Source organism: Perca fluviatilis, unplaced genomic scaffold (genome assembly GCF_010015445.1).
Source record: "Perca fluviatilis unplaced genomic scaffold, GENO_Pfluv_1.0 PFLUV_unplaced_scaf_14, whole genome shotgun sequence".
NCBI lineage: Eukaryota > Metazoa > Chordata > Actinopteri > Perciformes > Percidae > Perca > Perca fluviatilis.
The window spans coordinates 1-21,863 of NW_024375547.1; the positions used below are offsets into that span (position 1 = coordinate 1).

A 21,863-nucleotide genomic window follows, 5' to 3' on the forward strand; every position below is an offset into this window, starting at 1 on the left:
CCTAATAATTAATATTATTTTATTGTAATGTAATTTCAGGGATATTTATTTTTTAACAATGTATAAGCATAAACTGTAATTTTGGTAAATGTGTGTTTTTTTTGTGTTTTTTTTGTCTCTAAAATAGATGTTAAATATTATACATGCATCAAATGCATGCTTATACCACTTCATGCAACTCTTGAACTTACTTTGGTAATGCACACATGTATTCCTAAATGCAAGCGCTTCCTACAGGTTTAAAAGACTCCTTTATCTGCAATCATGATCCAGTTGGTACTGCATCACCTTGTGTTATATTTATTTTCTCTGTGATATATGCTGCTTGTTTTATAAGCACTGTGCCATAGTCTGCATTGTAACCTAAGCTATTTCTTTTTGTCTATAAAGTGAGGTAGCCATTGTTGCAGGATTGTTCTTTGGTAGGTTCATCTCAATAACTGTAATCCAGTGTCACGATCATATTTACAATTTTGACTCTACAATCACAAATGTACTCAGTCACAATAGTCAAAAAGCTTCTCTGATTACCTTTTACCAGAAAGCAAACAGCAGACAGCCAGAGGGTCTGACTTAGTTTTTACTTCCCCTAAACCAGGTTAGAAATTCTTTTCACTGCCAATTCTCACCATACAGACTTAACCAGTCAGTATTTTGAAAAAGTTGTCTTGTTGGTAATTTTATCTCAACGTAAATGCTTTGGGTAGGATGCGGGTGGACAGACTGGTTGGACAGAGATGACCCTCTGAACTGGAGACTGGGAAACCCCTCTCTGATCTTCGCAATGAGTACCCAGGAAAGATCTGCTCTAAACCAGTAGATATTGAGGCTAGAACTCTATCTGACTCACTGTGGCTGCAGGTGATGGATTATGTGTAAGTACTGCGAGAGTATGAATAATTTGACTGCTTACAGCAAAGATTCTATATTGCACTACGATTGTTTGCATTGATATTATACTACGGGTTTGAGTACCTGTTGAGTTCAGCATATTTTGCCAACATACTCACAGACTGTGCTATCAGTGCCCATCCTCTAGGGCACAGGAGTGTCCATTAATGGTAATCCAGCTAATCATTATGAAGATAATAAAGTCTGGACCAAATGACCAACAGAAAGATGACAGACTGGAAATTTTCTGTCTTAGATCCATGCCACTAGCATGCTACTGTTTCTTTTTTCAGAAGTGACACCACTACAGGGATTTGGTCTGCAGGAACCAGGACCAACCCAGGATTTAAGATGTGTAATGATTATAGTGTTCGCTTCAGCTGCCCTTCTTTCTGTAAAGGTACTGTCTGAACATTCATGTGCAGTGTTAAGCTCGATTTAGGTTCATCGGCTACATCGGAGGCTATGCTGCACTTCCCCCTTCTCTACATTATATAAGTGTGCCTCGGGTATTTATTTAGAATGGTGTTTTGGCCTGCAGTTTCTCCAGCATGTCTTTCATTGTTCCTTGCAGTGTGCTGGACCTAGTGGTAATCCGAGCTCCTAGTGGAACAGGGGGAGAGGACTTGATAAATAGAAAACCCAGGACAAATGTGAACACTCATTGAGTTACCACACACATGACCCACCCCTTCTCACTGTATTGACCTTTTATGTAAGTAGCTTATAGGAAAAATAATTTGAAACGAAATGTACCATCTACTACAAACACCCCAACATTAGATCAATACTTCTCAACCTCTTTCCCAAAGATTCCAAATCATTAAAATGTAGCAGAGCCTACTCTTTATTCTTGCACAAGAGCTTTTAATGGTCTGAGTAAGAAATGGGAATAACCCAACTTATGGGTATTCATAATCTTTTCGATATCTGCAAACATTTCACATTTGAATAGAAGTTACAACTGACATTAAAAACAAAATGACAAAAAAACTAGAGCATGTTTTTATCATAGTTAACAAATAATTTTATGGTTTTGTCATGTACCCTGTTAAAAAATTCTTTGCTGTCTCCTTGCTCTTAAATATCATACTGATCATTAACGGTTTGGAATCATTTTTCAGTTACAATCAAAATGAGGGGATTGGTTTCCGTAACAGACCAGAAATCTGGTTGTGTGTGGACTACAAAGTTCGGTTTGGGTGCCAGCTAAGTCCAGACTCCACAGCAAACCTTACTAAGGATAAGACTCATCTAATAAAAATTTCAATTATCTCAGATTTTTCTTGTCATTTCCTTTATAACTTATGGTGCGATAGAAGAATCATAAAAGGCAATTTTCACAGCAGACGCTTTAATGTAGGAAAGTGTAACAAACGGGTGGTCTGTTCTATTAAAGTATCCCATGAGCCAGCATGTGATGCAGATGAAGATATGGCATTTAAATGGAATTCAGCCATAGATTATTGTTTTACTTCTACCATATTCTAAGTGTCTTTACTGATAAAAGGCTGGTATGTGCTTTATCAGTCTCTGATTATGGCTTTATCAGTCTCATTTCTTTCCAGTAATTTGAAATCATGTAAGAAATGAATTGATATGGCAATGTGGATTGGTTAGTTAAGTGGTGTGATAACAATGCTCTTATTAACACTGTGAAGACAGAGGACATCATTTTGAATAACTCATAACCGTCAACTGCCCCTAGTGAAGATTCATAATTCAGAAATTAGTCAAGTCTCTGTCTATAACATTTGGGTGTCATGAAACGACAATCTCTCATGGACCTCTCATAGATTTCATCTGGCAGTCAAATCATCTCTTTTTCACATCAGTAATTCAGAGTATGATGTTTACTGTAGTACTGCTTGGCTAAGTAGCCCCTCAGTTAAAAAATAAAACAAAGCTATTTAATCTGATTAAAATTTGCAGAAAGATTACAGGACTACTGCAGTGTACTCTTTCAGGAGGCTCACAATAATAGTATGCTTAGACTAGCCAGAAATATTTCAAATGACCGCTACATGTCTTGCACAGTGAATATCAGCTTCTGCCTTCAAACAGACTCCTTTAGAGTTCATTCTTTAATCGTATTAGACTTAAAACTCCTTCATACATCAATCTATCCTATTGTTAAACCAGCTACATTAAAACCCAGTGCAATATTTATTGCAGGGATATACATCTCCAAGACTCTGTCTGTGTGTATGTTAATGTCATGTATTGTTACATATGTTTTCTTTGTTTCCTTTTTGAGGTTGTCATTTGTGGTAATGTCTCATGTATGTTGTTGGTGGTATTAATCTTATGTATGTTTGGATGTTTTTGAACGAGCTACCCAGGGATGTACAAGAATTTCAGCCTTTGGCTGACAATAAAGTTGTATCAGTAATATGCTTGCATGGAGTTATGATTTATGTGTGAGCATGCAGATGTATGGGTTTTCAACAGATGCTGGGAACGGATTTCATTTAGTGTCAAATCCCAACAGGATAAGCAGAACTGGCAGGGATTAGCCTCACAATTTAGCATTTTAGTTTGTTACTTTTTCCAGTAATAACATTGTGGGACCTCTGGAGATTTCCACCCATAGTTTACAGCTTGTTCTGCTGCCCCTAGGTTGGGTGGTTCCAGTTTGCATGACTTATTACCTGGGTCAGTATGTCAGTATCTTCTAGAACTGTATTTAAGTAGAGAGAAGTTTACATAAGGCACACAGAGATTTGTGTGTGTCGTAGGCAAGTCTTGTTTTTCGCAGAGGTAACAGGATGTCTCTTCTGAACTTAATATTTTGAATTCCATGTAATTTCATAGATATTTAACAGTTTATATTATAAAATGCTATTTTTGTGAATTTGTTTTGAACCCTGAGGTCTAAGCCATTTTTTCCCATCTTTGGTTAGCCTGGTCTCGCTTTGTATAACCTCAACCCTGTGATGCACAATCAAGTTATATACATCATTTATTTCCAGGAGAACCTGGGCTCTCAGGATATGTATGCTGCAGGGATGCCACATGAATGTATATTGTTAGGACTATACAGACAAAAGAAAAGACTAAACAGAAATGAACTGTCACAGAAATGTATTTAAATCTTTTGGCTTTTGGAGAGTGTTCTAGGTGTTGGGGAAACAGAAATAAACTCTGTAACTAATGAAAATATAAAACTTTAGTTTTGTTTTTTTTTTTTTCCTAGAAAAGTCCATTTGCCTTATCCAAAAATGTTAGCTGTGTAATCTCTAATTCATTTTCTGCCTGCTGTTAGACATCAGAAGGCCAAATCGCACTAATTTCAGCCTCAGGGGCCGATACAAGTCACTCATGCTAGGAGTTTCTATAGGCTGACTAATCTTCCATCTTGCCATCTTCGATACTGGACCGAATGGAGCGAGTATGGTCAAAGCCGGTCTACGGAAAGCCTTTCCACTCCCTATTCAGCCCCATTGTACCGAATTTGGTTGAAGTTCCACTGGGGGTGATCACGGTCCAGTGCAAAATGAATGGGACTCTACTGCGAGCTAGACTGCTAAATTTGTCGTTGAGAAATCTCAGATTTGATTGTAGTTTTGCAAGTTCGACATGGATTATAGGTCGAAAGTTGAATGAACAAGTACTAGGCATCCAAAGCAGAACCAGAATGTCAGAGTGAATATTTCGGCGTGGTCTTTGAAACATTAGCAAACCTCTTTCTAGTAGTATATTGACGGGGAGAGCCTAACCTGTCAGCTGTGTTGTCGATGCCTCGAGAGAGGAAAACGTCATTGACATTTTACAGTTTTTCTCAATTGTTTACACACAAATACTGGTACTTGAGACACAATGACCACAACATGTAACTCATGCACCAACCCCCTGAACCAATTCTGCTAAACTACAAGCACAATTCCTGTTTATACTCAAATTGCAGTTCTAAAACACAGTTCTTTTCAAAACACTACACACAATTCTCTGCATTTGGCACAATTTTCATGAAGAAAGTCTATTGTTTTCACAAGGAACACACTGCCATTCAAATATGCACACTGATTCATCACATGGGCATACACCTGTCACACAGTTTTACAATGAGCAATCAGAGCTTTAGCATAAAAGGGCAACAGGTGAGCTGCTCTTCTGTTTTGGAGAATTTTTTTCTGCCTGCAGATGGAAAGTGTATGACCGAAATCCACATACGCGTATACCCCTTCTCCAAGCTATGTGGAGATATAGCAGTTGATGCTTTTCATGGCTGGATTCGCTATGCTAGGCGATATTTCCCCCGCTGCTTGGCCAGGGAAAACATTGCTTGTGATGTGGATGAGGTGCTGTGGCCAGACCGAAACAAGAGAGGATGCAGCATAGGTTTTTTTTTTTTTTTTATGTATACAGTAAATTCTTCTGTTGTTTTGTAAGTAGACCACTGTATGTGCAACTTTGTATTGGTTGGGATGTACACTGTGTACATTGTTTTTGTGGGAAAAATTCAATCTATTTGTTACCGTGTATTTGTGTGTTCTGAGTATAAAAACTATTCTCAAATATTTTACAACACACTTATGTATGTACTGTCTGTGGTAAGTGTAACACTGAACAAAAAAAAGGCCTAAGTTATTACGACGAATGGAGAAGTGTTTTCCATTCATCATAGTGTTTTACATTGAGCACATCAGTGTTGAAGTGGATCTTATAAATGTATATTCATATGATGGTTTGTGTGTGTCATTTGAAAACAAAATACCATTTGAGAAGAAATAACATAGTTTTGAATGTAAAGTTTCATTTTGCAGTAGAATTGAAGGGTTTTGCCCATGTGTGTGTTTTTTGATTTGTGTGTGTAGAGTTATGGGGTCCGTTTCAGGAAGGAGGTTTAACAAACTGAGTGTAACCCTGATGTCTGAGTTGATTTACCCTGAGATGGGAAAGTCTGAGTTTTCAGTTCCAGAACAGCTGATATGCGTTGGTTCAATCAACTCAGAGTATGTTCACGCACGTGCACCACCACAATAAAAAGGCAGCTTGAATGGAGCCATGATACTACGATTCACCATGGTAACAACCACAAACAAAACGGGTCGGCGGAAATACTCATGCGCACAAACAGCGAGTTTGAACGTGCATTTGGTTAAAAAACAAAGACAGCTGCTGCTGCTGCAAAGAGAGAGGTGTGGGGAGTAAATTGCTGCTCGAGTCTGCAGCACCATGATCATTAACAGAACTATAATGTATAATCATTTATTTCTTTTAATGGCTCTCACTGGTTTGTGTCCAGGGAACACTACAAAACGTTTCAGACCGAGTTACACTTTTCTGACGGCTCTGCATACAGTGGCTTTACTATTACCGTAGAGCTATAATCTGCGCCCGATGTTATAAAGAAAACTGCCGTTTGCAAAAAACGTAATGCACGGCCAAAGAATCTGCTGGGATGTTAAAGCCTGTCCACGATGGTGGATGTTAGTGATATGAGGACGGATAAGGTATCTACGTATCTAATGGACTGTGAAAAAAATACCTCTTAAATCGGTTATGTGGAAATGAAAATACATCTAGTCGGGACTCAATATCATCTCCGCCGTAAACTCTGTGAATTAATACAGCTTTTTTCATCAAGAGGATTGTCGACAAAAGGACATGACATGTTTGAGAAAAAAAAGTTTTATAATCTGCCTAACATAAACCAATACGTTTTTTTATTCATGCAGATAACAAACTGCATTAAAATGTGCCTGATACAGACTTAATGAATGAATGAGGAAAGGTGAGAAGAAACCTGAGACAAACTCGAGGTTTCTGAGAAGAAAACCTGCTCCCGACCAGGTTAAGGTTCACAGACTCAGTTACCATAGCAACTGACCTAAGCGTTAAGTTACCTCTCTTTCTGAAATGGAAAACCCAGAGTTTCCCTCATCTCAGGGTTAACAAACTCAGAGTTTTCACTAAACCTGATTTCTGAAACGGACCTCTGAGATTATAAGGCATGCTTTCAGAAAATGTGTAAAACAATCGAGAAAAACTGTAAAAAGAACAAAAACGCCACTTTAAAAAAAATCTAACACCCAGCAGTGTAATTTTCATAGCCTCCCCTTTCAAATGCAACATTCCAATTACTAGACAAAGAGTTATATCATTACAAAAATGGATTTTGAGGGGTATAGCTCCATAGAGCCCCATTCATTCTGCACTGGCCTGTGTGCGCCCCTATATGGAACTCTGGTGGAACTGCAACCAGTTCAGAAGCCGGAATTAACGAGAGTGGAACTTCTTCCCTTATTGGAAATTATTTGGTATGGTTTCATTTTTTATATACAGAACGATGACTAAATAGCCGTTCAGATGGATTTATCGCCACAGTTTTTGCCCATTGCATACACACTAAAAACTAATGCTTAGACCAAAGCTTTAATACCTAAACTTCTTGTAGCATACCTCGAACACAGTGTAACCATAGCTTAAGCACATTATCAACAATTCTACAAAACTACACACCTTTTCTTACATTAGACACTTTGTTCAAAAACCAAATCTCCTATTGTCATTGGGAAAACATTCTGTTCAAAATGCTAAACTCATTTGGCAATTGTAGGCACTTACATACACACCTGAAAACACTTGCACAGAAAACAGAACACCAATCGGTCTGAGCTTTAGCACTACAAATAAGCCTCAGGTAAGCCGTTTTGAGAACTTCGCAAGCATGGAGGCAAAGAGAGTCAGAGTAAGAGGAGGACAGAGAGAGAGAGGAGTCGGACGTGGAAGAGACATCGCCTGTGATGTTGACGAGGTCTTGTGGCCAGATCCGAACAGAAGGCGGGAACCCCCCCCACCACACACACACGCACGCACGCACGCACACACACACACACACACAACACAAGTTTTTTTAGTTGCTAAATTTGATGATTTGTGATTTTATTTTTCTTAATTTCTGTAAGAATGCTGTTTTTTTGTAACGCAAGCTTCGTTTGATTACTGCAGAAATTCTACTTTTGAGTTTTTACAGAAGACTGAGTCTGAGAAAATGACAATAAGAATAGAAACACAAAGACTGCAGTGTTTTATATAAAGCCCGTTAGTGTGTTGCTGCTTATATGAAAGAGTAATTCAAATGGTGCTTGTGTGTATGATTTCGTTGCAAGAATTTCATTTTGTCAAGTTTTGATTTTGGCATATATGTGAGTTGTTAATCCCCAACTGCTTTGTCTGATTGGCTTGTGTGTAGAGTTTTGACATAATGAGCCAAATTCTGCAAAAACGTGTAGCGGGATAGGTAAAAACTGTAACTAGCTACTGCAAAGTCTCCGAAAAGTCATTGTCTTCCAGACCAAATAAGTGTTTCTGTCGCGGCACAGCACTGACCTCAGAAGATGTATTAAAAATGAAGCTGTGTTGTCTGTCTTTCTGCACCTGCTATTCCCACACAAAGTTACAAAATTGTTAAATTTCAAGCACTTTCACCACCACTTTCATTAAGTTCTAAGAAATAAGCACCAATAATGATCAAAAATCTTGTTTCTATTTTTTACCTTTTTTATAATGGAATTTCCTTGTTTTAAATCTGTTTAGTATTCAAATTCATTTTATTTAAAACAGGGACAATGCCCAAGTTAACATTAACCTTGTATAAGAACAAGGAGAGATGCGTTATGCCAGGTTGTACAAGTGCTATTTTCCGCCCGTAGTCCCTTAACAGGTCATTAACACAATCAAAATGCCATGCAAGTGAAATACAAAACATTAAAATATACAATTTTACAACAACAATTGTTCCCCCTTCCTAAAACCAACCCACCCCCCCACACCCCACACCAACAAAGCCATGCACTCAAAATCCTTATATCTCCCAACACACACACACACACACACACACCTTCCATTGGACCGCTGAGGCACACACACACCTCATAAATGTGTGCAATTTTGTTGTGACAGTATCCATGCTTTTGTCAAACTCGAAAAGGTTTGAGGATTTGTACACATAATGAGATGTGTGAGGAGAGTATTCCACTGACTTATGGCCCCAAAAGAAAAGGATGATTTCCCTAATGAATTTTTGCGATTGGGAATATTGCACTCTCCTCTAGTGGCTGACTGAGTAACGCTCTTTTTTTTCTGAGGTTAGCGTAATACATTTTTTTATGGAGGACGAGAGCATTATGAATATATTTTATATAATGATTCAAGTGGTCTTAAGGCTGTCTTACCTGCTTGAGACCAACTTGTCATGCATTACAAAAAGTGTGGAACAATTATTGCACTTAAGTAGGTATTTGATGCCTCAATGGTAAGAGAGTTTCTTATATGTCTGAAATGTATAAGGTTAAATTAAGGCCGTGTGACAAAAATATGAACACCACACAAGGGTTAAGGCTTCCAAACAGGATTTTGTTTCGATGTTCTACCTCTGTTAGGAGCACATCGATCTCACGATCACTGAATTGTGTTTTTCCCCATTTTTCCGTTTCAAGATTGGTCATCAAGGGCTTCTTTAAAAGGCTGCTATATTCATTGATTGATTAACATGGACCTTATTAGGACAAATATGGGACGACCTTGGGAGGAGCGTGAGGCTCGTGCAGGACCGCATAAGGTAGCACGTCCATTAATAATGCGAGAATAGTGCGTGCCGGTTTGTGCGCGCAAGGTGTTGTAAATTGGAGTTTTGTTATTGCGTACGAAAATTCTGACTTTTTGGCGCACGAAATCTTTCAGAATAGAATCTATACGCACAGTTTTATAAATGAGGCCCCAGGGGTCCGTTTCAGAAAGCAGGTTTAGTGAAAACTTTCAGTTTGTCAATCCTGAGATGAGGGAAAGTCTGGGGTTTTCCGTTTCAGAAAGGGAGGTTAATCAAACCTGAGAGAGAGATTGGTAACTCCAGCCCATTTCAGAGAGAGAGGTAACTTAACCTCAGAGTCAGTTACTATGGTAACTGAGCCTGTGAACCTCACCTGGTCGGGAGCAGGTTTTCTATAATAAACCGTCTTCTCCCTCTGACAGTCTCCCTCTGACAGCGCTCTTTCATTTCCTCATTCATTCAGTCTGTATCAGGCACATTTTAGGGCAGTTTGTTATCTGCATGAATAAAAAGAACAGTGTTGGTTTCATAATTGCAGAGATAGCATGACAGCTGCCTTTAACTGCAAGAGGCAGCCACATTTCTGTCTGGATTATGGCATTTTCTGCAGCAGCTGTGCAGTTTCAGCTGTCATCCATCCACCGCTCCAGTTCTAAATGTTCATTATCATCATAAGTTTCAGCTAAACAGTCTAAAGCCCTTATATCCATCCATCCATCCATCCATGAGAATGTGGACCTCCACAACATGTTTTTGCCGTATTGGGGATATGATTTATTGAAGAAGAAGCTGAAATGCTGCAAACAGAGAATTTTGAAACAGGATATGTTTTTAAACATGTTGTGTACCACATGCATCTTTTTATGCATCCCCTTGTATTTGCATGCAATACAGTTACAGTGCCTTGCGAAAGTATTCGGCCCCCTTGAACTTTTCGACCTTTTGCCACATTTCAGGCCTCAAACATAAAGATATAAAACTGTAATTTTTTGTGAAGAATCAACAACAAGTGGGACACAATCATGAAGTGGAACGAAATTTATTGGATATTTCAAACCTTTTAAACAAATAAAAAACTGAAATATTGGGCGTGCAAAATTATTCAGCCCCCTTAAGTTAATACTTTGTAGCGCCACCTTTGCTGCGATTACAGCTGTAAGATCGCTGGGTGTATGTCTCTATCAGTTTTGCATATCGAGAGACTGACATTTTTGCCCATTCCTCCTTGCAAAACAGCTCGAGCTCAGTGAGGTTGGATGGAGAACGTTTGTGAACAGCAGTTTTCAGTTCTTTCCACAGATTCTCGATTGGATTCAGGTCCGGACTTTGACTTGCGCCATTCTAACACCTGGATATGTTTATTTGTGAACCATTCCATTGTAGATTTTGCTTTATGTTCTGGATCATTGTCTTGTTGGAAGACAAATCTCCGTCCCTCCGCAGTCTCAGGTTTTTGCAGACTCCATCAGGGTTTCTTCCAGAATGGTCCTGTATTTGGCTCCATCCATCTTCCCATCAATTTTAACCATCTTCCCTGTCCCTGCTGAAGAAAAGCAGGCCCAAACCATGATGCTGCCACCACCATGTTTGACAGTGGGGATGGTGTGTTCAGGGTGATGAGCTGTGTTGCTTTTACGCCAAACATAACGTTTTGCATTGTTGCCCAAAAGTTCGATTTTGGTTTCATCTGACCACAGCACCTTCTTCCACATGTTTGGTGTGTCTCCCAGGTGGCTTTTGGCAAACTTTAAACGACACTTTTTATGGATATCTTTAAGAAATGGCTTTCTTCTTGCCACTCTTCCATAAAGGCCAGATTTGTGCAGTATACGACTGATTGTTGTCCTATGGACAGAGTCTCCCACCTCAGCTGTAGATCTCTGCAGTTCATCCAGAGTGATCATGGGCCTCTGGCTGGCATCTCTGATCAGTCTTCTCATTGTATGAGCTGAAAGTTTAGAGGGACGGCCGGGTCTTCGTAAGATTTGTAGTGGTCTGATACTCCTTCCATTTCAATATTATCGCTTGCACAGTGCTCCTTGGGATGTTTAAAGCTTGGGAAATCTTTTTGGTATCCATATCCGGCTTAAACTTCTCCACAACAGTATCTCTGACCTGCCTGGTGTGTTCCTTGTTCTTCATGATGCTCTCTGCGCTTTTACACGGACCTCTGAGACTATCACAGAGCAGGTGCATTTATACGGAGACTTGATTACACCCGCTGGATTCTATTTATCATCATTAGTCATTTAGGTCAACATTGGATTATTCAGAGATCCTCACTGAACTTCAGGAGAGAGTTTGCTGCGCGAAAGTAAAAGGGCCTAAATAATTTTGCACGCCACTTTTTCAGTTTTTATTTGTTAAAAAAGTTTGAAATAGCCAATGAATTTCGTTCCACTTCATAATTGGGACCCACTTGTTGTTGATTCTTCACAAAAAATTACAGTTTTATATCTTTATGTTTGAGGCCTGAAATGTGGCAAAAGGTCGAAACGTTCAAGGGGGCCGAATACTTTCGCAAGGCACTGTATTTGGAGGTAAATTGATCTTTGATCTTTGAGTAGTATTTCTTTTTAAAGCTGCACTTATCAATATCCTTACATAAACAGTGCGAAAGGAGTCACTGTGATAATCCACCAGTGAGTTATCACCTGACTGCGGTTTCCCTCAGCTTTAAGCAGCTTTGTAGCATATTTTAGCTTCATTGATTTGATTTTGCAGCTAGCAACTTTTAGTTCATTCTCACACGCCCTCAAGTTGCCCCATACTCAGGCTAATCTACAGACCTTTCTTTAAAACTTTCATTGAAACTTCTAAATACCAAAGAAGTTGAAAACCATATGTTGCTCTCGCCCGACTGTGAAAAATCCAACACTGTGACAAAGTTTATACAAGTTTGTATAAGATGTGATTTGATGCAAAACTTTGTTATTTCAAAGTGAGTGGCAGCTGACAGAGTAAGCAGAGTACCATGTCATGTTAATGTACGTTACTCAGCAACAGGTGAAAATAGGGCAGGTAGGTGCCGACTAAAGTTAAAATGAATTGAACTTTTACTGAGGAATGAGAAGTGAATTACCTGTATGTGTGAAAACAGCTTTATCTCACGCATCCGTTTAGTGTTGTTAAATATATATATAGCATTATTATATAATTTGTTGAATATATAGCATAATATCATTTTGTCACTCTTTCACAGAGGGTCCCCCCCCCAATACAATGATAGGGAAAACACTCAAACCAATATTTACATAAAATTGGCATGAATAATCATAAAGGTATACATGCCCTGTGTGTGTTGTCATTTATTTGTCATCTGCAGATTAATTTTAAGTGTGTGTGTGGGGGGGGGGGCTTCGATTTAAATCATGAATCAGATTCTTTGTGAAAAAATCATTTTTTTGAGGCCATATCGCCCAGCCCTACTTCCTAATAACACAGAGTATATCAGTATTGTTTGGCCCTGAAGCCCAAGTAGTTGGGTGAAGTCACTACCTTAATAAATCAAAAAGCAAAAGGCTATGAATCTGAACAAATTTAGGTATTGCCCTTCTCCAGCTGACCATCCCCAAAATGCACCAGAATACAGGAAATCACATCTACCAAATTCAAAATTTTCTGGGGGAGCACCCCCGACACACCCCTCACCGTTTGCATCCACTTTTGCACAAATAGAGTAGGGGGAAGGTCCTTATGCATCGGTGCCCAGGGGGACAGTAGTTCATAAACCTACCTGTATTCATTTATAATGTAAAAGTATAGCGTGATATTTTGTGTCAATAATAGTCAAGCACAGGTGACTCTCGAGGTAGGGGGCCGAAAGCCTCAAATTTTGCTTAGGGCCCCCAAAAGGCTCGGCCGGGCGCTGTGTTGACGTGAAATGATACACATGAGGGTCCAAACAGACCCGGAGCACAACGCGGACGCAGAACGTTGCCTTAAAATGTGTGAAATGAACTGAAATGAACTGAAATTAAATGAACTGAACTGAAATGAATCTATTTTGAATAAAAACCCTTTGAAAAGTAAATAAACTAAACAAGTGACACGAAGGACCACACAAGGGTTAACCCCAGAGTTGCTCGAGGCCAACTGCTTAAATAGGCCTTCTCATCATCTACAGGTAAGTATGAAATCCTTTCCCCACCACCGCTAAGTAGTAAACAATCTGACATTCTAATCATAAGTGTAGAAACACATTTATCTTTGTCTCTTTAGGACTTAACCATTTCATGTAAACAATCAGAAAGCAAAACAAATAAATTACAAAACATACTTTCCGTGCGAAAAACATTTTTTCCAGTGAAAACGTCACCATTCACGTCACTTCCTGTGGGAATCAGAGGTGGGAAATTCGGGCTAGATTTTGCTAACAGAGTTTCCCAGTTGGTGACGCGTTGTTGACAACTGACGTTTGATGTAGGCGACTTTGGTTCACTGAAAATATTTCAATGACAATAAAGTGTTTATTGTAGACAAACGCCTCTGCCAAGAAACATACATATACATAACATGTTTCAAGTTATTCATAAATAGGCCTATGTGTAAAAAACAACAACACCTTATCCGTGTCCTTTCCCATTCGTTGTCCTGCAGATAACACTAACAAACACCTGTCCATGTGCTGTTTGGATGCTCGCATAAGAAAAACTGCAGAAAATCTTTTGTTATTGTGGCCTCCGTGTTTTCACACACCTGGGGCCTGTTTCACAAAAGCAGAATATATAAATCCAGGATAACTGATAAAGCGAGGCTTGACCTAGTCTAATCTGTGCATCCTGGCTTGGTGCGTTTCACGAATGCCAAGCCAGGCTGAGGAGGAGCGACTAGGTCGAGCCAGGCTGAAGTAATTCAGATAGATGCGCTTCCACGGCTTTCCTCAAAAGACCGCGAGGTCGATCACAGATTTACTGATGCCAAAATGGAGAATACGCATTGTACATACTTTATACAGAGTGAGCAGCAGCTTCTTGTGGAAGTATGACGACGTGAAACACATTATTTGTATAAAAAGAAAAGAAACACGGCCGCTGTAACGAAACAGCGAGAGAAAGCGTAGCAGACGATCACGGACCGACTGAATGCGTAATTGTAGCCTAAATATATACATTAACTGACCACTGCTCTGAACTGAAACCGTCATAATCATTCCATTCAAGGATTAGGCTACTAATCATTTTCACAAATTAACAGTTGTACTCTTTGCCTTAAAAGTAAGCAGAAGATAATGTTACTCAGGAAATTTACAATGAAGATCAATTTTCTTCAACGCTAGAATATGAAGCGTAAATATCTCTTTCACTCTGTTCCTCCCTCTCTCTCTCATGGGCTAAAATTTAAGTTTCCTAAGTCATTAACTTCCACTGCTCGCTTTTAATGCACAGTGTACAACTGTTCGTTTTTGCAAATGACAGTGACTCATTGAATGGTTTCAGTTAAGAGCAGTATTTCATAAATGTATATTTCAGTTGGTCCGCTATTATCTGCCACGCTTTTTCTCACGTTTCATTTTTTTATTTTTTATAGAGGCAGAGTTTCCTTCTCTACATATTATATGCCTTGCTCCCTGTATATATGGACATAGAAAATAAAGACACTGAAGAAATTGGACTCTAAAATCTAGAAGCTATGAAGATAATTAAGTGATAAATTCCATGCACACTGTAAACATGAATGGAACAGAGTATATTCATCAGTTATTTCCCCCCAAATATAAGGTCAAAAACCATTGAGGTGTCCTCTCCCTGTTATTACATGAATGTACAGTAGCCTACATCACCAGATAGGTACTGGTCCAGTGAACTAAGACTATAATTTAGGAGGATTGTACAATTAGGATATGTTCTTAAATTGTACAATCCTCCCAAATTATATTCCCAGTTTACTGGACAACATAAATTGTGTGCTAAGAATGCCAAATACAATGCACATGAAAGTGGAACAAACATGATGCTTATTGTTAAAGAATTTAAAAAAAATGAATCAACGAAAATGATTCAAGGTGCATTGGTCAACTATAGAAATGTACAGCATTGTATGTATTGCCCTTAGTAACAGACTTCATTTAAAACACATTTGAAATGTTATCAGCCTTTTCTAATTATCTCAACAACTGCCATCATCAAACTTCTAATATGAACAGCAGTCTTCATACAGCAATATAACAGTAACAATGACTGTCACATGAATAATTATAAATAAAAAAAATAATGGTCACAACTTTAAATAATAACAGTACTTAAATAAACAGCAAAATGCACCTGCTGTATTTTAATCCAGGCTGATAATAACAATAGGGTAAAACCAGTGCTGGGTGATCAGAAAAGGCTCCAGGATTAAATAAATCCTGGCTGTTAGCCTGGTCAGGAGCAGGCTAGCTGTACAGAATAAATCTCCATGGTGATTTATGTGCCTCCGCTTTCGTGAAACCGAATCAAGGCTTAATTCATCCAGGATAACTGGGAAATCCCGGCTTAATCCCTTATCTTGGTTTTGTGAAACAGGCCCCTGGGGCCTGTTTCACAAAAGCAGAATATCTAAATCCAGGATAACTGATAAAGCGAGGCTTGACCTAGTCTAATCTGTGCATCCTGGCTTGGTGCGTTTCACGAAGGCCAAGCCAGGCTGAGGAGGAGCGACTAGGTCGAGCCAGGCTGAAGTCATTCAGATAGATGCGCTTCCACGGCTTTCCTCAAAAGACCGCGAGGTCGATCACAGATTTACTGATGCCAAAATGGAGAATACGCATTGTACATACTTTATACAGAGTGAGCAGCAGCTTCTTGTGGAAGTATGACGACGTGAAACACATTATTTGTATGAAAAGAAAAGAAACACGGCCGCTGTAACGAAAAAGCGAGAGAAAGCGTAGCAGACGATCACGGACCGACTGAATGCGTAATTGTAGCCTAAATATATACATTATCTGACCACTGCTCTGAACTGAAACCGTCATAATCATTCCATTCAAGGATTAGGCTACTAATCATTTGCACAAATTAACAGTTGTACTCTTTGCCTTAAAAGTGAGCAGAAGATAATGTTACTCAGGAAATTTACCATGAAGATCCATTTTCTACAACGCTAGAATATGATGCGTAAATATCTCTTTCACTCTGTTCCTCTCCCTCTCTCTCTCACGGGCTACAATATAAATGTCCTAAGTCATATTAACTTCCACTGCTCGCTTTTAATGCAAAGTGTACAACTGTTCGTTTTTGCAAATGACAGTGACTCATTGAATGCTTTCAGTTAAGAGCAGTAGTTCATAAATGTATATTTTAGACTATCATTCAGTCTGTCCGCTATTATCTGCCACACTTTTTTTTGCGTTTGGTATTTTTTTATAGAGGACGAGTTTCCTTCTCTACATATTATATGCCTTACTCCCCCATATGTATGGACATAGAAAATAAAGACACTGAAGAAATTGGACTCTAAAATCTAGAAACTATAAAGATAATTAAGTGATAAATTCCATGCACACTGTAAACATGAATGTAACAGAGTATATTCATCAGTTATTTCCCCCCAGCAATATATAAGGTCAAAAACCATTGAGGTGTCCTCTCCCTGTTGTTACATGAATGTACAGTAGCCTACATCACTAGATAGTTACTGGACTATCATTTGGGAGGATTGTACAATTAGGATATGTTCTTAAAATTGTAATATCCTCCCAAATTATAGTCCCAGTTTACTGGACAACACAAATTGTGTGCTAAGAATGCCAAATACAATGTACATGGAAGAGGAACAAACATGATCCTTTATTGTTAAAGAATTTAAAACAAAATTAATCAACCAAAATAATTCAATGGTATTGGTCAACTATAGAAATGTACAGCATTGTATGTATTGCCCTTAGTAACAGACTTCATTTAAAACACATTTGAAATGTTATCAGCCTTTTCTTATTATCTCAACAACTGCCATAATATATTCATCAAACTTCTAACAACAATATGTGAACAGCAGTCTTCATACAGCAATATAACAGTAACAATGACTGTCACATGAATAATTATTTAAAGAAAATAATGGTCACAACTTTAAATAATATCAGTACTTAAATGAACAGCAATATGGACCTGTTGTATTTTAATCCAGGCTGATAACAATAAGGTAAAACCTCTGCTGGGTGATCAGAAAAGGCTCCAGGATTAAATAAATCCTGGCTGTTAGCCTGGTCGGGAGCAGGCTAGCTGTACAGAATAAATCTCCATGGTGATTTATGTGCCTCTGCTTTCGTGAAACCGAAGCAAGGCTAAATTCATCCAGGATAACTGGGAAATCCCGGCTTAATCCCTTATCTTGGTTTTGTGAAACAGGCCCCAGATGCTCTAGGCTACACCCGACAGTTGGTGGCAGTCATGCAACAAGTTGTTATGCCAAACGGCAATATAACAGAAGAATAAGAACACGCATCCCGACCATGTGAATGCTGGCAGTTGGAAAAACAACGTAATCATGGGGCGGTCCCTGTTATTCCCAGGTGGCGACGACGCATCACATCCAGTATAAATAGAGGAAGTGACTCAGCATTTCCTCCTTTCCTTTTGTCTGGAGCACATGGTGTGGTAAGTAAACAGAATAACTAACAGACATTTACCAATACGCTAACTTAACACTACTGTTGTGTTTTGTTTTAACCCAATAATGAATCTAAATTGTAACTGAATATAATGCTAAACCCAAACAAATCTGGGATAGTCAACGTCCGTAAGAAGTGCTATGACTTCAGCCGCTTCATCACACCAAACATTGATTTTCAACCATTTTGAATGTGAGAAATATTGTGCTAACATATCTTGTTTAGTTTTTTGAATGGGGCATCGTTTCCTTTGGATGGTTCCTGTTTCAGTGTTGTAACTGTGACTGCCTGTGTCAGTAGGTCATTATCTTCAAGAACTGTATTTAGAGGGACAGGAGACGGGCTCAATACGCCACACAGACGTTCACACAACCGTTCAACTGAGGAGTCCCGTGGGTGTCTTTATTTTTGCAGAGGTAACCTAATAATTAATATTTTGATTGTAATGTAATTTCAGGGATATTTATTTAACAATGTATGTTATTATAAACTGTAATTTTGGTAAATGTGTGTTTTTTTTTGTGTTTTTTTTTGTCTTTAAAATAGATGTTAAATATTATACATGCATGTCAATGCATGTTTATACCACTTCATGCAACTCTTGAACTTACTTTGGTAATGCACACATGTATTCCTAAATGCAAGCGTTTCCTACAGGTTTAAAGACTCCTCTTTATCTGCAATCATGATCCAGTTGGTAATGTATCACTTTGTGTTATATTTATTTTTCTCTGTGGATATACGCGTTCTTTATAAGCACTGTGCCATAGTCTGTGATTGTAACCTAAGTTATTTTCTTTTGTCTATAATAGCTGAGCGTAGCCATTGTTGCAGGATTGTTCTTTGGTAGGTTCATCTCAATAACTGTAATCCAGTGTCACGATCATATTTACAATTTTGACTCTACAATCACAAATGTACTCAGTCACAATAGTCAAAAGCTTCTCTGATTACCTTTTACCAGAAAGCAACCAGCAGACAGCCAGAGGGTCTGACTTAGTTTTACTCCCTAAACCAGGTTAGAAATTCTTTTCACTGCCAATTCTCACATTTTAAAGTACAGACTTAACCAGTCAGTATTTTGAAAAGTTGTCTTGTTGGTAATTTATCTCAACGTAAATGCCTTGGTCCAGGATGCTGGACAGACTGGTTTGACAGAGATGACCCCTCTGGAACTGGAGACTGGGAAACCCTCTCTGATCTTCGCAATGAGTACCCAGGAAAGATCTGCTCTAAACCAGTAGATATTGAGGCGAGAACTCTATCTGGACTCACTGTGGCTGCAGCAGGTGATGTGATTTATGTGTAAGTACTGAGAGTATGAATAATTTGACTGCTTTCATGCAAAGATTCATATTGTATTCTACTGATTGTTTTGCATTGATATTGCTACTACGTGTTTGAGTACCTGTTGAGTTCAGCATATTTTTATTGCCAACATGCTCACAATGACTGTGCTATCAGTGCCCATCCTCTAGGCACCAGGAGTGTCCATTAATGGTAATCCAGCCAATCATTATGAAGATAATAAAGTCTGGACCAAATGACCAACAGAAAGATGACAGACTGAAATTTTCTGTCTTAGATCCATGCCACTAGCATGCTACTGTTTCTTTTTTCAGAAGTGACACCACTACAGGATTTGTCTGCAGGAACCAGGACCAACCCAGGATTAAGATGTGTAATGATTATAGTGTTCGTTTCAGCTGCCCTTCTTTCTGTAAAGGTACTGTCTGAACATTCATGTGCAGTGTTAAGCTCGATTTAGGGTTCATCGGCTACATCGTAGGCTATGCGTACTTCCCCTTCTCTTACATTATATATGTGCCCAAGTATTTATTTAGAATGGTGTTTTGGCTCTGCAGTTTCCCTCCAGCATGTCTCTTTCATTGTTCCTTGCAGTGTGCTGGACCCAGTGGTACAACCGGGACGCTCCCAGTGGAACAGGGGACTGGGAGACTTTGACTAACCTGAGGACAGAAAACCCAGGACAAATCTGTGACAGCCCACTGTCCATTGAGGCTGTTACCACTGACACATTGACCCCAGCCCTCTCCACAGGGCAGACCTTCTTTATGTAAGTAGCTTTTATAGGAAAATAATTTGAAACGTTAAATGTACTATCTACTACAAACACCCCAACATTAGATCAATACTTCTCAACCTCTTTCCCAAAGATTCCAAATCATTAAAATGTAGCAGAGCTTTACTTTATTCTTGGGCTAACAGCTTTTAATGGTCTGAGTAAGAAATGGGAATAACCCAACTTATGGGTATTCATAATTTCTTTTCATAGGATATCTGCAACATTTCACATTTGAATAGAAGTTACAACTGACATTAAAAACAAAATGACAAATGAATAAAACTAGAGCATGTTTTTATCATAGTTAACAAATAATTTATGGTTTTTGTCATGTACCCTGTTAAAAAATTCTTTGCTTTCAATGGTCTCCTTGCTCTAAATATCATACTGATCATTAACGGTTTGGAATCATTTTTCAGTTACAATCAAAATGAGGGATTGGTTTGCCGCAATACGGACCAGAAATCTGGCTTGTGCCGTGACTACAAAGTTCGGTTTGGGTGCCCATGCTAAGTCCAGACTCCACAGCAAACCTTACTAAGGATAAGACTCATCTAATAAAATTTCTCAATTATCTCAGATTTTTCTTGTCATTTCTTTATAACTTATGGTGTCTGATAGAAGAATCATAAAAGGCAATTTTCACAGCAGACGTTTTAATGTAGGAAAGTGTAACCGTAACGGTGGCTCTGTTCTATTAAAGTATCCCAGTGAGCCAGCATGTGATGCCAGGACCCTGAAGACTATGCATTTAAATGGAATTCAGCCATAGATTATTGTTTTACTTCTACCATATTCTAAGTGTCTTTACTGATAAAAGGCTGGTATGTGCTTTATCAGTCTCTGATTATGTGCTTTATCAGTCTCATTTCTTTCCAGTAATTTGAAATCATGTAAGAAATGAATTGATATGGCAATGTGGATTGGTTAGTTAAGTGGTGTGATAACAATGCTCTTATTAACACTGTGAAGACAGAGGACATCATTTTTGGAATAACTCATAACTGTCAACTGCCCCTAGTGAAGATTCATAATTCAGAAATTAGTCAAGTCTCTGTCTATAAATATTTGGGTGTCATGATAGACGACAATCTCTCATGGACCTCTCATAGATTTCATCTGGCAGTCAAATCATCTCTTTTTCACATCAGTAATTCAGAGTATGATGCTTTACTGTAGTACTGCTTGGCTAAGTAGCCTCTCAGTTAAAAATAAAACAAAGCTATTTAATCTGATTAAAATTTGCGCAAAGATTACAGGACTACCTGCAGTGTACTCCTTTCAGGAGGCTCACAATAATAGTATGCTTAGACTAGCCAGAAATATTTCAAATGACCGTTTACATGTCTTGCACAGTGAATATCAGCTTCTGCCTTCAAACAGACTCTTTAGAGTTCATTCTTTTAATCGTATTAGACTTAAAAACTCCTTCATACATCAATCTATCCTATTGTTAAACCAGCTACATTAAACCCAGTGCAATATTTATTGCAGGGATATACATCTCCAAGACTCTGTCTGTGTGTATGTTAATGTCATGTATTGTTACATATGTTTTCTTTGTTTCCTTTTTGGAGTTTGTCATTTGTGGTAATGTCTCATGTATGTTTGTTGGTGGTATTAATCTTATGTATGTTTGGATGTTTTTGAACGAGCTACCCAGGGATGTACAAAGAATTTCAGCCTTTGGCTGACAATAAAGTTGTATCGTAATATGCTTGCATGGAGTTATGATT

General features: G+C 38.6%; 1 protein-coding gene across 3 annotated transcripts; it reads left to right on the top strand.

The window, feature by feature from the left end:
- The first annotated feature begins 250 nt into the window (after window positions 1-250).
- On the top strand, window positions 251-20,708 carry LOC120555062 (mucin-5B-like). 3 transcript variants are annotated; one of them, XM_039793847.1, is made up of 9 exons: window positions 17,956-18,027; window positions 18,342-18,457; window positions 18,699-18,738; window positions 18,854-18,887; window positions 19,006-19,059; window positions 19,175-19,346; window positions 19,664-19,767; window positions 19,944-20,118; window positions 20,547-20,708. In XM_039793847.1, the coding sequence occupies exons 3-9, from the start codon at window positions 18,727-18,729 to the stop codon at window positions 20,638-20,640; spliced, it is 645 nt and encodes a 214-aa protein (XP_039649781.1). In that variant the 5' UTR covers window positions 17,956-18,027; window positions 18,342-18,457; window positions 18,699-18,726; the 3' UTR covers window positions 20,641-20,708. The 3 variants fall into 3 exon arrangements, with proteins under 3 accessions (XP_039649783.1, XP_039649781.1, XP_039649782.1); XM_039793848.1 differs by having other exon boundaries at window positions 18,010-18,027; window positions 18,339-18,457; XM_039793849.1 differs by lacking the exons at window positions 17,956-18,027; window positions 18,342-18,457; window positions 18,699-18,738 and adding an exon at window positions 251-276.
- The last annotated feature ends 1,155 nt before the right edge of the window (window positions 20,709-21,863 follow it).